This window comes from Hyperolius riggenbachi, chromosome 5, assembly GCF_040937935.1.
Source record: "Hyperolius riggenbachi isolate aHypRig1 chromosome 5, aHypRig1.pri, whole genome shotgun sequence".
Taxonomy (NCBI): domain Eukaryota; kingdom Metazoa; phylum Chordata; class Amphibia; order Anura; family Hyperoliidae; genus Hyperolius; species Hyperolius riggenbachi.
In genome coordinates this window covers 7,772,056-7,796,742 of record NC_090650.1, presented here as the reverse complement: position 1 = coordinate 7,796,742, position 24,687 = coordinate 7,772,056, and the positions used below count along the sequence as shown (strand labels likewise).

The following is a 24,687-nucleotide window of genomic DNA, read 5'->3' as shown; positions in this document are numbered from 1 at the left end:
TGCACACTGTAGGTTTTTCTAATTCATGTTTTAAGATTTAGACTGTTTCCCATGGGCACAGGAAGTGTGCACCCTGCATGTGACTCCAGGGTCGGATTTAGGCCAAGGCCCACTAGGCCATGGCCTAGGGCACCACAGGAGCAAGGGCACCAAAGCAGCAGGCTAAACTGGTGTAGCATTTGCAAGACGGAAAGGAAGAGGAAGCTTCTGCACTGGAGATAAGCGGAGAAATTAGTGACACTGATGGCTGCTAGTTATGTATACTGAAGGGCAACCTATACTGGAGGGAAAGAGGGAGGGGTCATCTGGCTACCTATACTGGGGGGGAGGGGGGTCATAAGGCTACCTATACTGGAGGGAAGGGGGAGGGGTCATCTGGCTACCTATACTGGAGGGAAGGGGGAGGGGTCATCTGGCTACCTATACTGGGGGGGGGGAGGGGGGTCATAAGGCTACCTATACTGGAGGGAAGGGGGAGGGGTCATCTGGCTACCTATACTGGGGGGGAGGGGGGTCATAAGGCTACCTATACTGGAGGGAAGGGGGAGGGGTCATCTCGCAACCTATACTGGAGGGGGGCAGCTGGTGACAGTGGCCTAGGGCAGTAAAGAATGTAAATCCGTCCCTGTGTGACTCCGTTAGTGAATATGTGAATAACTGCTGGTTCCTTTGAAAAGTTTGTCCTACATCTGATTGCCATCTAATTGTTTCCAAGGGCTGGTTTGCAAATGAAACAATAAATATCACTAACCAAGTTATTGTTCTATGCCTTTCTTCTCAGGAACGGCCATAATAGGTATAACGAAAACCAATGCCCACCAGTCCAGTTCTCAATATCACGTGACCTGATATGGGAACTCCAGGCCAATGAAAACAGCTTAGTGAGTCAGGAAGGGGCGGGCACACATTTACAGCTCAGGGTGAAATCTTACTCCATGCCTTGGGTTTGGCCACAGGATCACTTTCAGTCTAAAGACTGACCACTATAGGCCACTCCACCCACCATAGGCCACTCCCCATTCCTTTCACTATAAGCCACTCCCCCATTCTAGGCACTATAGGGCAATTCACCCCTTATAGGCCACTCCCCCATTCCACTCACTATAGATCACTTTCTCTTTCCACCCCCTATAGGTGATGCCCCCATTCCACCCACTATAGGCCACTCCTCCATTCCACCTACTGTAGGCCACTCCTCCATTCCACCCACTATAGGCCACTCCTCCATTCCACCTACTGTAGGCCACTCCTCTATTCCACCCACTATAGGCCACTCCTCCATTCCACCAACTGTAGCCCACTGCCTCAATCAACACAAAAATTTGTTCTTTAACCGCTGATCTCTTTGTCTCATTTCCAATTTAGCTGCCACAAAACTTTGACTTCTTAAACTTCCCCTTTAGAAATGCTCCACCAAGTTTCTCAGAAGGTATAAATACTTTATTGAATATACATTCAGCTAATTTCATTGAATTAGCCAACCACAGAAAAAGAAAGCGATTAATTTACAATCGGTAAACCGGCGTCCGGGCGAGAATCTGACGGATCATCTGCGTCTTCTGTTAAATTCCGCTTCAGTGTTTCTCTCTTCTGACTCTAAAAAACAGAATCACATTTTGCTGAGCAGTGAAATCATCTCGGAAAAGACAGAATGTTACAATCAGAGACAATAAACAGGCTGACTTTTGTGCAATTCAGTGAAATGGGTCTCTTGTTCCCACACACAGCAATTCCAGACTAATGTCTAATGTCCTACCATATTATGTATTTATATAGCACTGACACCTTCTGCAGCACATTACAGAGCACGTAGTCATGTCACTGACTGTCCTCAGAGGAGCTCACACTCTAATCCTACCATAGTCATAGTCTAATGTCCTACCATATTATTATTATGTATTTATATAGCACTGACATCTTCTGCAGCACATTACAGAGTACATAGTCATGTCACTGACTGTCCTCAGAGGAGCGAACAATCTAATCCTACCATAGTCATAGTCTAATGTTCTACCATATTATTATTATGTATGTATATAACACTGACATCTTCTGCAGCACTTTACAGAGTACATAGTCATGTCACTGACTGTCCTCAGAGGAGCTCACACTCTAATCCTACCATAGTCATAGTCTAATGCCCTACCATATTATTATTATGTATTTATATAGCACTGACATCTCCTGCAGCACATTACAGAGTACATAGTCATGTCACTGACTGTCCTCAGAGGAGATCACAATCTAATCCTATCACAGTCATAGTCTAATGTCCTACCATATTATTATTATGTATTTATATAGCACTGACATCTTCTGCAGCACATTACAGAGTACATAGTCATGTCACTGACTGTCCTCAGAGGAGCTCACACTCTAATCCTACCATAGTCATAGTCTAATGCCCTACCATATTATTATTATGTATTTATATAGCAGTGACATCTCCTGCAGTACATTACAGAGTACATAGTCATGTCACTGACTGTCCTCAGAGGAGCTCACAATCTAATCCTACCATAGTCATAGTGTAATGTTCTACCATATTATTATTATGTATTTATATAGCACTGACATCTTCTGCAGCACTTTACAGAGTATATAGTCATGTCACTGACTGTCCTCAGAGGAGCGAACAATCTAATCCTACCATAGTCATAGTCTAATGTCCTACCATATTATTATTATGTATTTATATAGCACTGACATCTTCTGCAGCACATTACAGAGTACATAGTCATGTCACTGACTGTCCTCAGAGGAGCTCACACTCTAATCCTACCATAGTCATAGTCTAATGTCCTACCATATTATTATTATGTATTTATATAGCACTGACATCTTCTGCAGCACATTACAGAGTACATAGTCATGTCACTGACTGTCCTCAGAGGAGCTCACACTCTAATCCTACCATAGTCATAGTCTAATGTCCTACCATATTATTATTATGTATTTATATAGCACTGACATCTTCTGCAGCACATTACAGAGTACATAGTCATGTCACTGACTGTCCTCAGAGGAGCTCACACTCTAGTCCTACCATAGTCATAGTCTAATGTCCTACCATATTATTATTATGTATTTATATAGCACTGACATCTTCTGCAGCACTGTACAGAGTACATAGTCATGTCACTGACTGTCCTCAGAGGAGCTCACAATCTAATCTCTCCCATTGTCATTATAATTATTTTTTTTACCAAAAGTCAAAGGTTGCAACAACTCTGCAGCAGAATAGTAATTAACACCGCCCACTGCCGCTATGTTAGTGGCAGCAGGGTGAGCCATCATTCAGCTCACCCTGTGCCCAACTGACCAGGTGGCCATAGCACATATATGCCCATTTTGGGAGTTATATTACTTATCAGTCAGGAGGTGGGAGGAAACCAGAATGCCCGGAGGAAACTCATACAGACTCCATACAGATAGTGTCCTGGCTAAGATGTGAATGTGGGACCTCGATCTGCAGGGTGACAGTACCTTCTGCTGTGCCCCAGATATTCTCCAATGTCCTGAATACCTTTGTTTCTTAATAAAAATAATGTCACAATTCTCATTCTTAAAGTGAACCTCCGGACTAAAAATCTACTCAGCCACACTGAAAAGGCTTGGTGTTTTTTTAACAGTTTCACAGCATCAGAACTTTGTTTTTCATACCCAAGCCTCATTTTTAGCTGCTTAGAAGCTAAGTTCCACCCCATCAAAGAAAACTGCCAGGGCATTTTACCCCTTATGCTGTGCAAAGCATGATGGGATTTCTGATGTTGTTGTTGTTCTCGTCGTCTAGCAGCTGGGAAGGGTGATCAGGATACATGACAGTTGGAACTGTGGGCCAGATTTATCAAGAGTGTCTGAGACAAAATATTAGTTGGTTTTTAGAAATCCATGCAGAACTGTCTCAGGCATCTTAAGAAATCGTTAGATAGTGCGGATTCCTTCTAAAACTGTTGTATAATAGGAGGAGCTAGGAAGGTCTCTCAGACAGTGCAGTGTGTGAGGGGAATTGCTGTTGCTGAGGTAACCAACACACCTGCTGTATTGATAGCAGCAGGCTCTGAGGAGGAATTTAGCAGGTGGAAGGGGCACATGACAAATCATGTCTAGCCTGCACTCTGAAATCATGTCTAGCCTGCAGTTCTACATCTGTAGAACTGCTATCAAGCACTTCTTAATCTGCGCCAGTTTAGGGATGGATCTGCACTTCTCTTAACTGTAGTGCAGCTCCAGAAATCCACGCTAAATTGCCACTATTACTAGGATTTAAGAACGTTCTTATTATCATGCAGAACTGTTCTCCCTGCTGGTTAGAACAGATTAAGAAGAAAAAACTGTCGGTAATGCCTTGATAAATCTCCCCCTGTGTCTCATGCTCCCTGTCACCTCCTTTCAACCAAAAAGATGGCTGCCCCCATGAAATCACAAACATTTGCCTGTTCTTTTAAACCAGGGTGGGTAAGAGATGATTTGTACCTATCTCTTTTAATTAACATAACTAATGTAACGTAATGACAGTATGTTTGTTTAGGCTGGAGTTCCTCTTTTAGCCTCATGTCACCCGGGAGGGATGGGGGACTCTATCCCTTGGGTGAGAGTTCAGGGCCTGAATCACTCACCGACATGCCAGGGGGCCAGGAGCCATCTAGTGTGTGTTATTGTAAGACGCATTGCATTTCTTTGTATCTCTGCCTTTGACCATACTTAGAGAGTCTTGTTGAGTTGAGGCAGTGATGACTTTTGTGTTTCAATACAGACTAATCCGAGAAGCCAGTCCTGCCCCAGTGTCTCCTTAAAGGAACCATGAGATGTACTTAAAATCGGAATTTGGACTCACCTGGGGCTTTCTCCAGCCCCCCGTAGCCCGCGAGGCCTCCAGCATCTTCCTGGCCTCTTCCAGACAGCGGGACCACAGAAGAGCCCAGGAAGATGCGGGAGACCAATTTCGAGTTTAAGTACAGCTCAGGGACAGGGTTCCTTTACGCTAAATCGTTTTGAGTTCCACCTAACTTTCCAACTTTCATATTATTTACCAATTAGTGTTGCTGTTTGGAACTGTGATGGTTTTGATATGGAATATTGTACATTTTTGGCAGAAGACCAATGTACGGACACAGTGTACAGCCCAACTAGCACCACAGGGTTCCTTATGTTCTGATGACTCATGCCGAATTCTCCAGCTGCTGCCTAAACCCGACATTCGTCATCATGCATAAGTAACATTCCCCGAGGAACATCTTTCAATAAAACGACTGTATGAGCTTTTATAACGAGGCGTTTCCAGGCAGACAGACCGGTGTTCCATTGTGCATGTCAATTGTGACCCTGGAAGCAAAGTACGCCGTGTTTGTTGCCGTTCCCGCGAGCGTGTGACCTTAATTTCGGTGATAAATTAGCAAATTGTGCTCTGGCTGGAGATAAAGACTTGCCTGCTCTTTATAGGCATGCTATTGTTGTCAGAAGGATAATCCTTCATTGAGCAGGGCCTTGTTTTGGGGTTTGTTTTTCAGTCACCATGGAGATCCAGTTTATCAAAGACTCATTAGAACAACAGGTGTCTCCTCCGCCCACGTTAGGAGTTCCATAATGCCAATATTTGGCTCTCTTTCAAGACTGGAATAGATTCTTCATTATGGACAAAGCGCTCTCCAACTGCTGATTCTATAAAGTCATTTTGGAGAATGAAATTCTCTTCCCGTTACGGCTTCAGTCTACGCATTTTCTGCACCGAATAGGCTTCAAACAACATATCAAAGGACAGTAACGAGCCACAAATTGGACTGTCTTCAGAATGCATGAGTAATGCCATTTTCTTACCATAATGGACTGCTCAAGGAGAGTAGAAAGGTCCTAATGGCTCTGTTCTGTAATTTCCTCTCCTTACCTAGCCTTTGTGCTTTTTGACACAGGAGAGGTGATATTATTTTATAAGAGGATTATTTAGAGCCATTTTTGTCATTTCGGGGAGCCCTTTGGTGCATGACAGAATGGAAAATAGTTATAATTTCCTAAGAGGGCTTCTGGATGCAGTGCTGGACTGTAAAACATCCTTCACCCGTCTTTGAGAGTTTATTGAGTGCAACAGACGCATTCCCAGGAGATGAAAATAGACAAAAGTTACTGTATAAAAAAGTCTACCCAATCTACATTCCCAGATTCATCAAAATTTGCACTTACTGGTATATTTATCAAGCAGAGATATACATGGAGAGACAGTCACAATGCCCACTGAGCTTTATCATTATGTTTCCCCGGGACACAATCCCACTCCCAGGACGCAGAAAGCCAAGGACGGGAGGTGGTGGGCAGCCCTGCCAGCTGTAAGGAGCCTGGGGGGAGGGGGGAGGGAGGGGTTTGGGCATAGGTTGGCCAAGTTTCCCTTCTATACAGAGCCTACTTTCTGGAGCAGGTGTTTTTGAGACTGCACTTGGATGGGGTGTGATGGTGGCCGTTCTATAATTGGTAGAGTAGAGAAGGATGGTGGCTTGCTTCTAATTGGGGTGGCAGGGGTCATGGTTGGTGGCTGCACTGTAAGTGTGTGCATGTGTGTGGAGGGGTGTCGCTATACTTTTTTATGGGGGGGGGGCAGAATTTTTAGGTGCAAAAACTTAAAGGATACCTGAGGCAAACTAATTTGCACAAACGAAGAGAGCAGGCATGTATGGACAGCAGTCGTTATGCCTACCATTCCCCCCTCCTCCCGTTCCCTCGTAAACGCCCCCGTAAGTTGGTCCTGGTCAGCCTAGTCACGCACTACTGCTCAAGCTCTATCCTAGCGGCATGTGTCCTTGATCACGCTCCCATGGCCTGGTGTACTCCTGAGCATGCGTACTACAAGTCATCAAGGACACGCACCGCCTCGCCAGCACTTGCTCAGTAGTACACGACATGGTCAATCTGGCGGCGACTTTTACGAGGGAATGGAGGTGAATGGGGAGAGTGGGGCACATGAAGACTGCTTGGGTATCCTTTAAGACAATAGTTACGGTAACCCATTTTGGACCGAAAGGGACCGGACCCTTAAAGGGCTTCCAAGGTCAAATATTAAACCTAGCTTTACTTACCTGGAGGAGTCCTTTCGGGGCTGGTATGGTGCTGCACAGCGCCTGATATCTGGGCGACTATAGCTGCAATGCCATAGCCCACGGCTGCATAGCAGTAATTCATGAGGCGGCAAAAGCAGGCCCCTGAATTATGTGGCCCCCCCCCGTTCCCCCGAATTGCTACGACTTGGAAGGTAAACAATATTTTATGCCGCCAGCTGGGTGAGCCATCAACTGACCAGTGGCATTCAAATACGTATGCGGGGCAGAGGCCCCATTGCTAATAGAATGGGCCCTGCGTCCGGCGTACTACATCTGTGGACGAAGGTACAGCATGGAAACGCACATTAGCACTGCAGCTCACTGGCGGGCAGCACTGGGAGTTCGTTATCCAGAATGCTAAGCTTCTGTCTTCATTAACATGTGGCCGGGCCACAGGGGAGACCTGACAAGAGTCGGTGCCGGATAATCAATCCATGGAGGACGTGACATGATCGGGGTTAAGCTTGGATAACCTCAGCAGAGCTCTGCGTATCAATCTGCAGCAATCACTGAAATGTCAGCCATACCTGCCCTGAATAATGAGCAGCGGCGCGTTGCTGTTTATATCCATCGCTGGGTGTTTATTATGGCAGAAGAGTAAATTGATACATATTGTAATCGTGGAGATCTTTAAAGGAAACAAGAGACCAAGGATACTTACCTTTTTATACATACCTGGGGCTTCCTCCAGCCCCAAGCACACAGATTGCTCCCACGCCGCCGTCCTCCGCTTCCTGCAGTTCCGGTACCGGGTCCCGTAACTTCCAGTCATGGCCAGTCTGCGAAAGAGGAAGTGCGCTCCTTACGTATCTCTGCGGCAGCTGCTGGAGAGATACGTAAACAGCGCACTTTCTCTTCCGCAGACTGGCCGCGACTGGAGGAAGTTACGGGACCCGGTACCGGAACTGCAGGAAGCGGAGGACGGCGGTGTGGGAGCGATCCGTGCGCATGGGGCTGAAGGAAACCCCAGATATGTATAAAAAGGTAAGTATCCTTGGTCTCTGGCACACTTTAAAGAGGAACTGTCGCGAAAATCTTAACATTTAAAACATGCAAATAAAAAGTACATTTCTTCCAGAGAAAAATGAGCCATAGATGACTATTCTTCTATGTTGCTGTCACTTCCAGTAAGTATTAGAAATCTGACATTACCTAGTCCATCGCTTCATGAAAAAGATTTATACACCCCTTGCTGACCAGCCTCCCTGCTCACTGTACACTTCTTTGACAGTTGAACAGAGCAACTGGCATTCACTGAGTGCTTTTAAAAATAAAGAAAACCCTGAGAACCCCCCATGATAAGATGGGCTAGTCCAAAATCTGTCGGTAATGTCAGCTTTCTACTACTTACTGTAATTGACAGCAACATAGGAGAAAAGTAATTTATGACTCATTTTACTCTGGAAGAAACGTACTTCTTATTTGTATATGTTTACATGAATTTTAAATTTTAAGATTTTCCCCTCCGAGGTCCTTTAAGAAAAGATGCTGAGAGATATGATAAACAGATGAACATTCAGATGCATTACCGATACACAGCGCATCACTTCCGGCCTGTTTCCGGTGCTGTTCTTTCATGCTGTGGAGAAGGGTGGAGGCACAGATAGATTCAAAGCAAACCGGAGACTTCATTAAAAGGAAAAGTCACATACTTACCTCAGAAGATGGAAGAGATACTTACCTCTGTAGAGAGAAGTCTAAGGGCCTGATTCACAAAGCGGTGCAAAGTGTTTGCACGCCTGTGAAAAGCCCTTTATCACGCCTAAACTCAGTTTAGGCGTGATAAAATGAAACTCACGCGAAATCGCAATCGCGCAGTGCATGGTGCAGTGCGCGCGATGCGCCCATTAAACACTATGAGCGCTGCGCGCGGAATTGCGCAAAACTTTGCGTGCGATAAAGAGCACAAAGCGGTGCTAACTCAGCCTAAAGTCTTTTAGCCGTGATAACTGAGTTATCACCGCTTTGTGAATCAGGCCCTATGGATCCCATAAAGCCTTATCGGCCCTCTCTCCATACTCTCAGTCCACTGCTGTCTTCCCATTAAAGTCTGCTCCTTTCATGACTTGAAGCACTTGTACCCCAAGTACTTCCAAAGACCAGGGCTGGTTCTAGCTACCCTGGGGTGAAAGTAAGTTGAGGGGCCCATGACACCTCTCCTCCAACCAAATCACCCCCAGGCCCCCTGAGCCATCTGCCAGGCTTGATCCAACCCCTCCCCCCCCATCACACAATGTAATTATACAGAGTAAGCACACAGCGTCCCCATTGTCATGGTTCACCATAGCTGGAGGGGCATCTTTAGGGGGGCATAGGCTATGGGGCAATGGGACAATTGCCCCCTTTGCCTCAATGGAAGTGCCGGCCCTGCCAAAGAGGGCTGCACTTGCACAAGTCAGGAGTCTGTGACTGCACAGTACAAATCCCATCATACTTCTGGAGACTGCCGAGGTGGCATAGCTCCCATCCAACTCTCTTTCAGAGGGACAGTCCCTCTTTGGGAGCCCTGTCCCTCTGTCCTCCTCATTTGTCCCTCTTTCAGGACTTTGTACCTCTTTCTATGTAAATATATATATTTCTCTACTAAAAAATGTGAATGATTGACTCTAAACTTTATTCCCATCCTTTAAATTGATAAATTACTAATTTTAAAATGTTAATATGAAGGAAAATGAACCAGGATAGGAAGGACCAGTGTGGTTTAAATTATAAAAAAACATATTTTTCTTATGAAATCTGTATGCTATGCGTGACAAGGGGTGTGACTAGGGGTGTGGCAGGGGCGTGATCAGGGGTGTGGCTTAAGTGTCCCTCTTTCTCATCTCAAAAAGTTGGAAGGTATGAGGTGGGCCAAAGATTATTCAACCAAGGTGGTCAAAGAACTTTACTGGGGCCCAGCACTGAAACAGAGGGACATAACAAGGACCAGGAAGGCTCTTTGTGACCCTCTCCTTAGGTGAGTATATCACTCATTTTCCCCCCACTTCAGTTTTCCTTGAAATCCCCTTACAGCCCCCGGCAGTCAATAAAGTCATCAAAATAGACTGTCTCAAAGCAGCTGAAGCCTAATCAGAGGCATAGCTAAGGGGGTTTTCAGCGCCCGGGGACAAAACCAGGTTTTGCACCCCCTCTGGACAAAATGGGCTTGGCCACGCATCAGAATGTGGTCATGGTCATGGGTGGAGTCAAAAGTTATTTAGATAGCTATATGTGCCCCCTCACCCCATTCAGATAGCTAGGTTGCCCCCCTTTAAACAGGCAAATGTATGCCCCTTTAGTTAGTCAGATGTGCCCCCTTCACCCTGTTTAGATAGCCAGATGTGCCCCACTTAGATAGCCTTATTCTGCTGCCCTCACAGTGCTGCGCCCGTGGCATATGTCCTCCCTGCTCCCCAATAGCTACTCCTCTGAGCCTGATGCTGTTTTCTTTACAAACTTTATAGCACATTTTAATTTCTTGAGTCCTGAAAACTTAAAATATTCCGAAAGTTTATTCATTCGGGCCTCAGAAAACGTTTGTAAAGACTATAGATTTTCTGTAAGCTGTATTTGTACATTCAGATGTTAGGATCTCCCCCCAGAGTCCAGCTTCATGGCACGGGTTGTGCGGACAGCGCCAGACTCAATAAAATGTACTTTATTTTTACTTTAGAAAACTTGACAGCCAATGTGTTAAAAAACAAGTGAACCAAGAGCATGGCGGTGAGATATTATCTCGGTCTAATAGCACTTAAATATGAATTTAGTAGCCTTTGTAGCTGCTACCACCATCTCTTTTACCTTATTCTGATAATTTATAGGTTCAGTTTAAAGTTATGAGATATTTTATTTTATACTTTTTAAGAGATATTTTATTGCCTGACGTAGTCATTTATATTAAGGGATTCCCCGGGTTATTTCCTGTGACACAGCTGTACTCTCGTCATAAATACCTGATTCATTAGCACACATCTTTCTTGTCTGAGGTTAACGGGTGAAACGTGTCACTTTGCTTGATGAAAAGGTTTCCATTAAATGATGACATCACAAATGACTGAGTGATGTCACAGCCGGCATAAATCTGATACGTGAGGCACTAGCAGGACTTTCAGGCAGTCAATGTCCTGTCACTAAAGCAAAATGTACGCAATAACCCCACAAACAGACATGTTACACTGAGGAAAGGCATGCGGGCTTCACAAACATCAGGGATATAGCAAGGCAGCTAGGAGCCCCCCAGGGAAAATATTGCAATGTGCCCCCATCCATCCCCCTCCTGGTAATTGCCCCGGGGTAATCCAAGCACCCCTCTCTCCCTCTTAATGCCCTGGGTAGAAAACCTCCATACACATACTAGTCTGGAGTTAATACTCTGTGTTGCACTACGTTTCTAGTCTGGAATCTGCATTCTGTAGAACACTACTTTTCTAGCTCGGAACTGGTACTCTGTAGAACACTACTTTTCTAGTGTGGAACTGATACTCTGTAGAACACTACTTCTCTAGCCTGGAACTGGTACTCTGTAGAACACTACTTCTCTAGTCTGGAACTGGTACTCTGTAGAACACTACTTTTCTAGATTGGAACTGGTACTCTGTATAACAATACATTTCTAGTCTGGAATCTGTATTCTGTAGAACACTACTTTTCTAGCTCGGAACTGGTACTGTGTAGAACACTACTTCTCTAGTCTGGAACTGATACTCTGTAGAACACTACTTTTCTGGTCTGGAATATTTATTCTGTAGAACACTACTTTTCTAGTCTAGAACCGGTACTCTGTGCCACACTACTTTTCTAGCTTGGAATCGGTACTCTGTGGAGCACCACGTTTCTAGTCTGGAATCTGTACTCTGTGTACTCACTACTTTTTGATACCTGGGTAGTTTCCTCTTCTTGAAGCAGTAATTAGCTACATAGAGCAGGAAAAGTTGTTGCCCATTTTCCACATCTGCACAAACTGAGTGTCTGGCAGCAGCTCGGACACAATCCGTTAGTGTGCAGCAGACGAGAAAGTGCATTTGTTTATACAAGGTAAGCAATGTGAAATTATGTGTGTCATTAAGAGAGATTTGTTTATTTCTTTGCAAAAGGTGGAACTTCACTTTACTGAATCAAGTCAAACATGTTTCATCACAGATGATGCAATTAATACCAGTTTGTATGCATCTTTATTGCAAATTGTTTGCAGTTAGTAACTGGACCTATTAAAATTCACTTCCTTTTGGTTTTGATTGGTCCAGCCCCAAGCCGCATGAAATTTGCATGCAAGCCGTAATTACTGACATCTCTCACCCATCTCTATTCACAATCCTGGATTTCTTACGGATGCGGAGCGACTCTTTATTTCATATTCTTATCAGAGGCAGCAGCATTTAACAATCTTTGCTGTTAATATTCAGTGCAGTGCTTACCAGAACTTAACGATCTTTTGCCCATCAGCCCGATAAAGGAATCCAGTTTTTGCCCTAAAACAGAAAAGATAAATAATTATGCGGAGTGAGTGGCGGATCCCTCCCGGCCATTGTTACATTTCCACTACCTGTCTGTCTGAATAATATTATATAACTTCCTCGGCAGGAAAAAGAAAGATTATTTTAGCTTTGGAGGATGCAGAATGGAATAAAGGCTCTTTAGGGTTTTTAATATTTTAAGCGACCCCAACAGAGAGGTCACTTCCTGCCTGCTGGAGCTGCTTGCCCCTGTCTTCCTTCCAAGCCTTGCTCAATGCAGTGCAGTGGTTAAAGATCTGGCAGTACATCTGCCAGAAAATCTCATTGTGTGTATTAGGCATAATACCTAGTACCCTCATACAATTTTGATTGGGCAATGATTGGCTAATTTTAGCGTGAGAGCTTACCTACACAATCTGTTCATCATATTTAAAACCTGTTGGCCCTCATATTACATGGAGGTGGTAAAATTGGCCGAGCATTAGCCAATAAAAATTGGATGTGTGTATCAGGCTTGATAAAATGGCTAATCGACCTGGTTGGAACATCAAAATGGCTTGTGGAGTGTTTCCAATATATAATAGTATCAAAAGGTGTCCAAGGAAGAAAGAACCATTAGTGAGTCAATGACATGGTCACAGGGGTTTAGGCTCATCTATTAGGGGGGGGGGGGGGCATGGCCGGAGCTACCATAGAAAAAAATGGGCAATTGCCCGAGGGCCCCAGAGCCTGTAGGGGCCCCCAAGTTGTTGCTCCCCAGGGACTCTGCAGAGTCTGTTGAGTTGGGAGGTGATTGGGGGAGGGTCAGCAGCCAGCTCAGTGGCCCAGGAGGGAAATTTGGCTGCAACAAAGGGCCTCTAATGATGCTTTTTGGTCGGGGGTGTCTGTTAGGGGGCCCCCAGGCTAATTTTGCCCTAGGGCCCAATTGGTACTTGAACCAGCCCTGGGGGGGGGGGGGGGGCATTGCTTGGGGAGAGGGAGGGGAAGGTAAAGGTGAGCCAGCAGAGGTATTGCTTGAAGTGAACCTTAACCAAGTAAAATTATTTAAAGTAAACACATGATGCACCTGTAAATGAATATTACATACTCACCTTGCCGTCAGTTCCCCGCAGAAGCTCACCATTTTCTTCTTACAGTGTGTAGGATGACAAGCCTTGATTCCCTTGGTAATCTCACTCTTATCAATGCCAATGTATGGAGGGGGGGGGGGTAATGTTTGCTGTCTATGGACACTCTATTTTCCTCACTACATCTTCTCCTATCTGTTGGTCCTGAGCAGAAAAGTGACAGTTGAGTGTGGCTATCTCTTGGTAGGCCACCAGTAAAAGGACGGCCAGGTGCCATGGTTGAACATTGGCTCAAACCTTCTGGGGTGGAGCAGTCTCAAAAGGGTAGAGACAATTGATGATTCCCTTTTAGCACCAATCATTCATGGACATGATAGATTTTTCAGTAGGTCTCAGCTTTGATGGCACTCTGTAGACTTGCAGGCTGTAGTCCCTGGCTGGAGAGGAGATGCACACCACCACTTCCGAATTCTAGAACTCCTTCTCGCTCCCAACCCCCCGACCTTAAATAATCTCAGTCCAAACCCAGAAACGAAGAAATCTTAATCCAAACCCAGAACCAAATGAATCTCAGTCTAAAACCAAAATGATCTTAGTCCAAACCCAAAGCCAAATTAAACTCAGGAGGACAAAACAAGAACCAAATGAATCTCAGTCCAAACCCAGAACCAGATCTCAGTCCGACTCCAAACCCAGAACTAAATGAATGTTTTGTTTCCTTTACTGAAGGAAAGGACTCTCTGGTAAGGATGCTCGGATGTGCCTCATCCACGAATTCGGAAATCCGCGTGGTTGCAAAAACAAATCCGCATTCGGCCCCGCCGCATGCGGATTTTCGTCCGCGTCCACGCAACCACGCGGATTTTTTCCCGTGAATGGCGTAATCACGCGCGGATTCACGCCCGGAGGCGGATTTTCTTTTAACGTTAATAACAAAGCCCCCATACATGCTACAGTCTCCCAAATAGCATGGATTATCGAGGTGATAAGGGGCAACATAACTTCAACATAAAAAATTCCCCCCAAAAAATTTTTTCTAGAGAAAATGGATTTTAAAGTGAAATCAACACTTTAAATGGGGCTATTAATTGGTAATAAGTGGTTTTAAAAAGGGATATACGCGTTAAGCAGTCAAAGAGGTGAAGGCGAGTTCCAATGGCACTTGGCGGCGAAGGTACCGCTGGAGGAGGATGAGTGGCTGACGGCAAAAAGGCTCCAGAGAGGTTTTTGTAAGTTTTTTTTTTGGTTTTTTTGCAGCAATTAGCAATGACATCGCAGCAGAGTTGTCAGTGGACACGGGCAGTGTGAACGCAGAGTGCAGTGGTGGTAGCGACTGAGTCAGGAGAAGGACTATGCGGGCGGTCAGTTCAGCAGCACAGAAGGACCACGGCAACATACTGGTGGTAGTAGTAGCAGCACAGCGTCATAGTGCTGGCCAAAAAATTAAATGCACCCGGCGACCCGGGCAGTGTGAACGCAGAGTGTAGTAGCGACTGAGTCAGGAGGACAAAGCGGGCGGTCAGTTCAGCAGCAGGAGCACAGTAGTAGTAGCACAGCGTCATAGTGCTGGCCAAAAAATTAAATGCACCCGGCGACCCGGGCAGTGTGAACGCAGAGTGTAGTAGCGACTGAGTCAGGAGGACAAAGCGGGCGGTCAGTTCAGCAGCAGCAGCACAGTAGTAGTAGCACAGCTTCATAGTGCTGGCCAAAAAATTAAATGCACCCGGCGACCCGGGCAGTGTGAACGCAGAGTGTAGTAGCGACTGAGTCAGGAGGACAAAGCGGGCGGTCAGTTCAGCAGCAGCAGCACAGTAGTAGTAGCACAGCGTCATAGTGCTGGCCAAAAAATTAAATGCACCCGGCGACCCGGGCAGTGTGAACGCAGAGTGTAGTAGCGACTGAGTCAGGAGGACAAAGCGGGCGGTCAGTTCAGCAGCAGCAGCACAGTAGTAGTAGCACAGCGTCATAGTGCTGGCCAAAAAATTAAATGCACCCGGCGACCCGGGCAGTGTGAACGCAGAGTGTAGTAGCGACTGAGTCAGGAGGACAAAGCGGGCGGTCAGTTCAGCAGCTCAGAAGGAGGACCATGGCAACTTACTGGTAGTAGTACCATAACACCAAAAAATTAACCAAGGTAGGCACTAGGCAGGTAGTAAATGTCTTTATAAAGGCAGGCATAGTTAACAACAGCACATGCAGCAGCCACTTCATGTCCCCCTGTGTCCGACAATAGGGGCCAGGAACTCACCTTCCACCCAAGCCTGGTTGATTTTCAGGAAGGTGAGTTTGTCCACAGAGGCGTGGGAGAGCCGAGAGCGCTTCTCTGTGACCACACCACCGGCCGCACTAAAGCATCTCTCTGAGAGGACACTGGAAGGAGGGCAGGATAGGAGTTCCAGGGCGTACTGGGAAAGCTCGCTCCAGATGTCCAGTCTCTTGACCCAGTACTCCAAGGGGTCCACGGGGCTGTCGGTGTCATTGAGCCCGCTGGATGACCCCATATAGTCAGACACCATGGTGGTCAGTCGTTGCTTGTGCTGGTTGGTGGTGGATGCTGTGGCGGGCACCTCTGTTCTGGGCTGCTGCACTGCATACAGGCTCTTGCTTAGGCTCTTCAGGTCTCCGGGGCGCCAGTTGCTGCTGCTGCTGCTGGTGGTTGTTGTTGTGCTGCTAGTGGCAATGGCAGGCACCTCTTGCTGGCTTGGCAGAGCAGTTACAGTGGGGGTGGAAGGCTGGGGGAATGCTTCCAGTAGTCTGCGCACAAGGGCCTCCTTCAACTCCCTTGTGCGTTGCTCGGTGGTGGATGGCGTCATTAAGTCTCCCAGCTTCCCCTTCAGACGGGGATCAAGCATCAAGGTAATCTAGATGTCCTCCCTTGAACGCATCTGGATCACCCGGGGGTCCCTGCGAAGGCAGCGCAACATGTGCACAGCCATGGGAAACAAGTGGGCCCTGCCAGCAAGATCTTCCTCGTCCTCGCTAGTGATGGGCGAACACCTGGATGTTCGGGTTCGGGAAAGTTCGCCGAACATGGCCGAGATGTTCGGTATGTTCGGGCCGAACCCCGAACTTCCCGAACATCCTGCTTTTGGGGGCCCTATGGGGTCGCAGGCATAAGGGGGGAGCATGCCCCGATCGCGGGGGGGGGTCGGAAATTCCCCCCACCCCCTCCGCTAGCGCTCCCCCCTCTGCCCGCTTCCCCATACAAAAGTTTAAGCAAAGTACCTGTAATAGTGGATGGCCTGGCAGTGGCACTGTGGAGTGAGGAGGAGGAGTCCGGAGAGTGACGCGTTGAGGGAGGCCGGGCAGCGGGCGGTTCAGCGGTAGTACCCTTGTGGTACTTCCGCCCTTTCTCTGACCTCACGCTCGCTGCCCGGCCTCCCTCAACGCGTCACTCTCCGGACTCCTCCTCCTCACTCCACAGTGCCACTGCCAGGCCATCCACTATTACAGGTACTTTGCTTAAACTTTTGTATGGGGAAGCGGGCAGAGGGGGGAGCGCTAGCGGAGGGGGTGGGGGGAATTTCCGACCCCCCCCCCCCGCGATCGGGGCATGCTCCCCCCTTATGCCTGCGACCCCATAGGGGGGCCGTATTCGGCCGAACAGGGCCCTGTTCGGCCGAACAGGGGCCCTGTTCAGCCAGGTTCGGCCAGGAATTGAGCCGTTCGGACGAACGCGAACAGTTCGGCCGAACACCACCAGGTGTTCGGCCGAACTCGAACATCACCCAAACAGGGTGATGTTCTGCAGAACCCCGAACAGTGGCGAACACTGTTCGCCCAACACTAGTCCTCGCCATTGTCCCATAACGCATGCCTGTCCTCTTCCTGTGCCATGTCGTCGTCCTCCTCAAACCGCCATCCACGTACAACGCCTGCTGCACTCTGCTCCTCCTCCTCCTCCTCATTCAGGTTAGGGACCTCCAACTCTTCCACTACCTGCTGTGAGCCCTCCTCTGAGCTGGACTGTGCTGCCATCTGCTCCTGTTCTTCCAACTGCCTCAGGGCTTCATCCCCACGCTCAATTAAATTGTCCATTGCCTGCTCCAGTAGACAAACCAAGGGCACCCACTGGCACACAGAGGCCCGCTCCTCACTGACCATCTTGGTTGCCTCCAGGAAGGGACTCAGCACCAGGCATACTTGCTGCATCAGTGTCCACTGAGTGGCAGTAATCATGGGGACTTGCTGGTTGCTGGGGACACTTGGGTCTAGCATGTAGGCCCTAAGAGCCAGCCTGTGCTGACACAGCCGCTCCAACATGGCCAGAGTCGAATTCCAGCGAACTGGCATGTCGATGATCAGCCGGTGTTGTGGCCTTCCATACTGCTGCTGTAAGGTGGACAAGAGTGCAGAGGCAGTGGCTGACAGGCGGAAAAAGCGTACCACCGCCCGGGCATCCTGCAGCAGCTCGCTCATCCCCTGGTAGGTGCGCAAGAAGCGCTGCACCACAAGATTGAGCACGTGGGCCAAGCAGGGGATGTGCTGGAGGTTTCCCTGCTGCACTGCTGCCACCAGGTTGGCCCCGTTATCGGCTGCCACATACCCCACTTCCAGGCCTCTGGGGGTCAGCCACCTCCGCTCCTGCTTCCTGAGGGCGGCCAGGACGTTGGTGGCCGTAAGCCTCTCCTTCCCCAGGGTCACCAATGTTAAAAGGGCTTGGCAGTGCCGAGGCTTGGCGCTGCTGCTGCCGAGGCGGGCTTGCTTTCCGGGTGCTGAGGGAGTGTCGTGACAGGACCCTTCTGCATCCCCCCTGATCCCGCGTGGTGGCACCACTAGCTGGGCTGATGCGCTCTTGTCCTCCCTCCCTTCCATCAGTGCCACCCAGTGGGCCGTAAAGGACAGGTAGTGACCTGTCCCAAATCTGCTACTCCACGAGTCCATGGTCACATGGACCCGCTTGCCCACAGAGTAGTCCAGGGAACGGGCCACGTTTTCCACCGCAAACTTGTGGAGTGCTGGGATCGCGCTCCTGCTGAAATAGTGGCGACTGGGGACTTGCCACTCGGGGATGCCAAATTGGAGCAGCGTCCGCATGGCGCTCCCCTCCTGCACCAGGGAGTAGGGAAGCAGCTGTGATGCCATGGCCCGGGCCAGCAAGCCATTTAGTTTGCGGATCCGCCTGTGGCTTGGAGGCAGAGGCTTGGTCAGACCCTGAATGGTGTCGCTCAGCAGGGTCTGACGACGATGGGATGCAGGGGAGACAGAGGAGAGAGACGAACACTGGCTGCCAGCCTCAATGTCTGTGTCCTGAGTAGCCGAGGTGGAAGAGCGCTTGCGTGCTACTACTGCTGCTGCTGTGGGGGATTCACGACTCTGAGGGAGGGAGGATGCTGCTGCGCTGGTGGGCCTTCTGCTCTCAGGAACCCCTGCCAGCAGTGCCTGCTTCCTCTTAAAGTCCGCATACTCGCGGCAGTGGCGGCTTCTCAGGTGGCCCTGGAGGGATGAGGTACCCATCTTGCTCAGACTTTTCCCACGGCTCAATCTTTTGCTGCATAACCTGCACACCGCATACCTTTTGTCATCAGTACATTCCTCAAAGCAATCCCACACTGGTGACTTTAATTTACTGCGGCCCCCACTAGCAGAGGGTGCAGCGGAGCAATGTGTGGTAGTAGTTGCCGGGGGTTGCATGGTGGTGGTGCCGGCTGAAGCAGTGTCCTGTCTACTTCCTCCACGCCCACTGCTGCCGATGCCCCTGCCCCTGCCTGACATATGGCGATATCCTTGCCTAGGCCGAGGTGACTCGTCATCCTGCTCTGACCATTCTACCACGGACTCAGCAGGCTGCACATAGTTAGGGTCCACAACGTCATCATCAGCAGCAGCATCATAATCCAGCTCTTCCTCTGACTCCCCTGCCTCCTCTTCTGTCTCTACATCCCCAGACACAGACCCCTCTTCTTCATCACCAGAACTCAACAACGCTTGTGATTGTGGCCCGATCTCAATCTCTGCCACATCAGTCCCCAGTAAGTCCTGAGCTTCTTGCATCAGCAGGTTCCCAGATGCCGGACTGAGGGACAGAACGCTGTCATCCTGGGAGGGCTGCTGACCAGTGGGTGCTGGGGTGGATGTCACAACAAGCGTGGGATGTTGGCTGCTGCTGCTACTGCTTGGAGTGGTGCTCACAGTAGAGGTCTGGGAGGAAGTCATGATGTCCATGAGTACGTCAGGTTCCATTTGCTTAACCACCACACGGGGACCAGAAACTTTAAAATATTTGGACAATGGCGTCCGCTGACTCGGCCCAGGCTTTGCTGCCCCCTTTTCTGCTGCATCACGACCACGTACAGCTGGGCGTCCTCTCCCTGGACGTGGAGCAGTCCCAGAAGTGGCTGAGGCAATTGAACTCCCTTTCCTCTCACTCCGCGAAACCCTGCCAGACATGTTGCTAGTAATGAATCACAGGATGCAGTGGGCACAGTACAAGGTCACTGAAGGATGCAGTGGGCACAGTACAAGGTCACTGAAGGATGCAGTGGGCACAGTACAAGGTCACTGAAGGATGCAGTGGGCACAGCAGTGGGCACTGGATATACAACTAGGTCACTGAAGGATGCAGTGGCCACAGTACAAGGTCACTTAAGGATGCAGTGGGCACAGCAGTGGGCACTGGATATACAACTAGGTCACTGAAGGATGCAGTGGGCACAGTACAAGGTCACTGAAGGATGCAGTGGGCACAGTACAAGGTCACTGAAGGATGCAGTGGGCACAGTACAAGGTCACTGAAGGATGCAGTGGGCACAGCAGTGGGCACTGGATATACAACTAGGTCACTGAAGGATGCAGTGGGCACAGTACAAGGTCACTGAAGGATGCAGTGGCCACAGTACAAGGTCACTGAAGGATGCAGTGGGCACAGCAGTGGGCACTGGATATACAACTAGGTCACTGAAGTATGCAGTGGGCACAGTACAAGGTCACTGAAGGATGCAGTGGGCACAGCAGTGGGCACTGGATATACAACTAGGTCACTGAAGGATGCAGTGGGCACAGTACAAGGTCACTGAAGGATGCAGTGGGCACAGCAGTGGGCACTGGATATACAACTAGGTCACTGAAGGATGCAGTGGGCACAGTACAAGGTCACTGAAGGATGCAGTGGGCACAGTACAAGGTCACTGAAGGATGCAGTGGGCACAGTACAAGGTCACTGAAGGGTGCAGTGGGCACAGCAGTGGGCACTGGATATACAACTAGGTCACTGAAGGATGCAATGGGCACACAAGGATGTCACACTGTGTAATGAGATGCTCATATGCCAGCGAGCGAGCGAGCAGTGGGCACTGGGCATGGCACAAGGTCACTGACAGAATGAATGAACAGCGCTGGCAGAGAGTGGCGGCGCCGGCGGTGTGACTGACTGCCTGCAAATAGTACAAGTGTATAACTGTCACTGGAATATACAAGTGAACACTGCAGCTGCACTAACCTGCCTGCCTGCACTCTACACACAGATAATCCCCACTCCCACTACACTGCAGCACTGAACCTGCCTGCACAGCACTACACACAGTTACATAATCACTAGACTCCCACACTCCCACTACACTACACTGACTACAACTAACTACAGCAATCACTCACTGACTAGATAACTGTGTACAGTATAAGAGCAGTGTTAGCAAAAAAAACGCTTTGTTTTTAACACAATAAATGCACTTGCTCAAACAACAATGGCCTGGAGATAATCCTCTCAGCACCACAGTCTAGCAAGGACAGAGCTTTTCCATCATGGCCGCCGCTTTATATTTAGGAGGGGAGGGCATAGCTCCCCTCCTGTGATTGGTTGCTAGGGCCTGGCTGGGGCACTCTGATTGGCCTGCAATGTGTCACTTCCGCATAGTTTGACGCATTTCCGCAAACCACGACTTCAGCACCGGGTTTCACGAGCGTGAATGCGGATTTCTGTCCGCATTCACGCGAAGCCGAAGTAGATTTTCGTGGTTGAAAATCTATTCACGGATTTTCGTGTCCGAGGCGGAATGCGTCAAAATGGTCGTGAATCCACGCGTAAGCGTGATCACGACCTGGCGGTGAGCACCACTGCTCTCTGGTTCCACGTCCACAGAAGCTTGCCTAATTAGTGTGGATGGTGGCAATTAGGGCACTTTTGGTCCATACTGCAATGTGTAGTTTTCACCATCTGCTACAGTAAGATATCTTCTCAGTCCCTTCTAAGAATAGCAGAATTATGTTCCAACAATAGTATTTCCAGGTGTCTGTTAACGTTGAGATTTCATTGCAGTAGAATTATTATTACTGTGTTTTTCTTGGTAATCACTGAGCCATCCGACCAGAAATGGGAATCAGAGGCAGGACTGACTGATGTGAGGACCAGCATGTCCTACAACTTGTCACCACCATGACAACGTTTCCACGCTGGGTGACGATGACCTCTGGAAATAGAGTAATAACTGCAATTGGTCTCCCTCTTTATTTTTTCCTTCGGAAAGTTTGCAAGACAAACCATCAATTTTCCAAAGGTGAGAAGTAAAGTAATAATTTCTCGGCACATTTATTTTTCTTTTTAGAAAGTCAGACTCCCGAGGTTGTTATTTGAGACATAATGATGTGAAATAGCTGATGTATTTCCGCTAAGGAGGAAAACTGGTAAAATAGTCAAGAATAACTTTTCTAGAAGTTCTGTCAAAATTTTCCTCAGAGAGTGTAACGATTGTGGAATCGTCTCCATGGTCAGCGCACCAGACGTGCGCTGACGCGGCGGATTTCCTCCACAAGCGTATAATTGAGGACACCCAGGCTAGGTGCTATGCACCCGCAGAGGGCAATTCCCACTGGCAGATGGCGCTGTGGAGTGCAGGCGAACACAGCCGCTGCACAGCCACAGATGCCAAATGGGAATTGTACAGATCCAGGACAAGGTACAATCAGGCAGGGCTGGATAGCCCACAGGGAACAGAGCAAAGGGACAGAACCAATGTGTGCCCACCAAACTAGTCGCCACCCAGCAACGGCGAACACACAACGGCGGAAACGAAGTAGGAAACACAATCGCAAGAATGGCGATTGCCAATAGCGACACAAGACTGAGCAGGACAGAGCACAAGGGTAGGAAAGGCACAGCAAATCATACAAAGAGAAAGACAAGGAAAATAACAAATGCTAGCTGAACGCGAACACCGCACTCATTCGCAACAGTGCACGCGTTCGTGCACGGTCTCCGCGTGTTACGCACAACAGAGACAAGCACGCCTAACTAACCAAAGACAGACAAACACGAAACAGAGAACGCGAGCGCTTGCTTAACGGTTACCTCACCGAGCCTCCAGCAAGTGTTCGTAGCAGACAAGACAGACACACGAAAACAGGGACAAGCGAGAGATAGGATCCACAGCACTAGCGAAAGTGGCCAGCGCGATCCAGGAAGACAGAACAGAAGGATCCACAGCACTAGCGCTAGGCGAGTGCGATCCAGGCAGACAGAGTAGCAGAACAGAAGGATCCACAGCACTAGCGAAAGTGACTAGCGCGATCCAGGTACAGAGTAGCAGAACAGAAGGATCCACAGCACTAGCAAAAGTGACTAGCGCGATCCAGGTACAGAGTAGCAGAACAGAAGGATCCACAGTACTAGCGGAAAGTGGCTAGCGCGATCCAAGGAGACAGATCAGAAGAGATAGCTGGTAGCAACCGCTGCACCAGCTATACTCCAAAAACAGAGATCAGAACCATTTCCTGTCGACCACCGCTGGGACAGGACAATCGCAACAGAACAAACAAACAGATAAGCAATCCTAACTGCACTAAGGAAACGTGCCTAGTGCAGTTTTCCAGGAATTACTCTAAGATAACTTCAACAAGAAGTAGCATGGCTGACACTCTCTAGGAGTGTTTACTACAAACCCTGAAGGAATGACCAGCCAAGGACTGTGGGTAATCCCAACCTTTATACTGCCAGTCATCACAGGAGGCAGGTAGGGGATTTGCATAATGAATGTATGCAAATTCCTCAGCAGCAAGCTGCAATACTGACAAAAAGTCTCTCTTAAAGAGACCTGCAGAATGCAGACCTGAACAGTGGTCAAAAAGCTGCCTGTCTGCACAGGCAGCTGAGCAGATTCTCACAGAGAGAGAGAGCGAGAGAGAAGAATGGAGAGAAGAGAGCTGGAGGAAGAGACAGAGGTCAGAGGGAAGGGAAATTAATATCAAGTCCCATTTTTGGCACAAATGTTTTACTAGATAACTCGGGGTGCTTAGATGTAGGGCCAGTCTGCAATACTTTTCTTGTGACAGTAAGCAGCAGACCATTGATTCAAATCTCCTTTGCACAAACAGTGCGGTAGGAAGCCATCAAAAGGTTAAACCTGCAGACACCCAGTGCTCCAACACGGATAGCGGTACCCAGTGCCGGGACAAGGGTTCCCAGTACCAAAGGCAGGAATTCCAAAGTGCGCGTGTTGTTAGGAACTGTACGATGCAGGCCAAGCAACACTGACCCTACAGCCGCCCCTGTTTTCTCTCTGATAGCAGCGCGGCTTGTGGGCAGGCACGCAGTCACTTATGATCGGAGCTCACGCTTCAGTCAGGACATGTGGCTGGAAACTGTAGGGGAGGCTGTGGGAGGTTAGACTAGAGGGTGACGGGGCAAGCCACGCCATTGCGCCCCGAGGCTGGTGCCTTTCCTGCCTCTACCTTGGCCCAGCTCTTGTGGTACCATAACCAAATATGATTGCGACACTGGTTAGTTTTCAAAATTCAAAACACAATTTATTGATACAAATGCCAGAAGCAGGGTAAAACCAACACTTACATTGCAAGTCCTGCATTACAGGGACCCAAACACAATAAAATCACCATAAAGCACTTTCAGGGCTGGTAAAAGTCAGTAAACCTGGAGATGCCCTCTCTCTAGTTTGTCCTACTGGTTTCGGCTCTCTGCCGTCATCAGCAGTCGCTGTGAATCTTCTAATCTATCTCCAGTGTTCATAGTATCATTGATCCTGATTGTAGATCGCTCTCTGATCAGATTTGTTCAGAGGGATCTATCTAATGGTCAATCTGGCCATACATCCAGTGATGTATGTCCACCTGTAGAGTCCTGACCAGAAATATGACTCACAAGGGGTGCTGATC

The 24,687-nt window shown here is 48.5% G+C and overlaps 1 protein-coding gene across 4 annotated transcripts in view; it reads right to left on the bottom strand.

Moving 5' to 3' along the window:
* Window positions 1-1,418: 1,418 nt before the first annotated feature.
* LOC137519526 (protachykinin-1-like) overlaps window positions 1,419-24,687 on the bottom strand; it is a 217,632-nt gene continuing 194,363 nt past the window's right edge. For all 4 annotated transcript variants that reach the window (XM_068238494.1, XM_068238496.1, XM_068238495.1 and 1 more), the window contains 2 exons: window positions 12,479-12,532; window positions 1,419-1,596 (listed from right to left, as the gene is read on the bottom strand). In XM_068238494.1, the coding sequence (XP_068094595.1) occupies window positions 1,547-1,596; window positions 12,479-12,532 (104 nt within the window). In that variant the 3' untranslated portion in view covers window positions 1,419-1,546. The remainder of the gene's footprint in view (window positions 1,597-12,478; window positions 12,533-24,687) is intronic.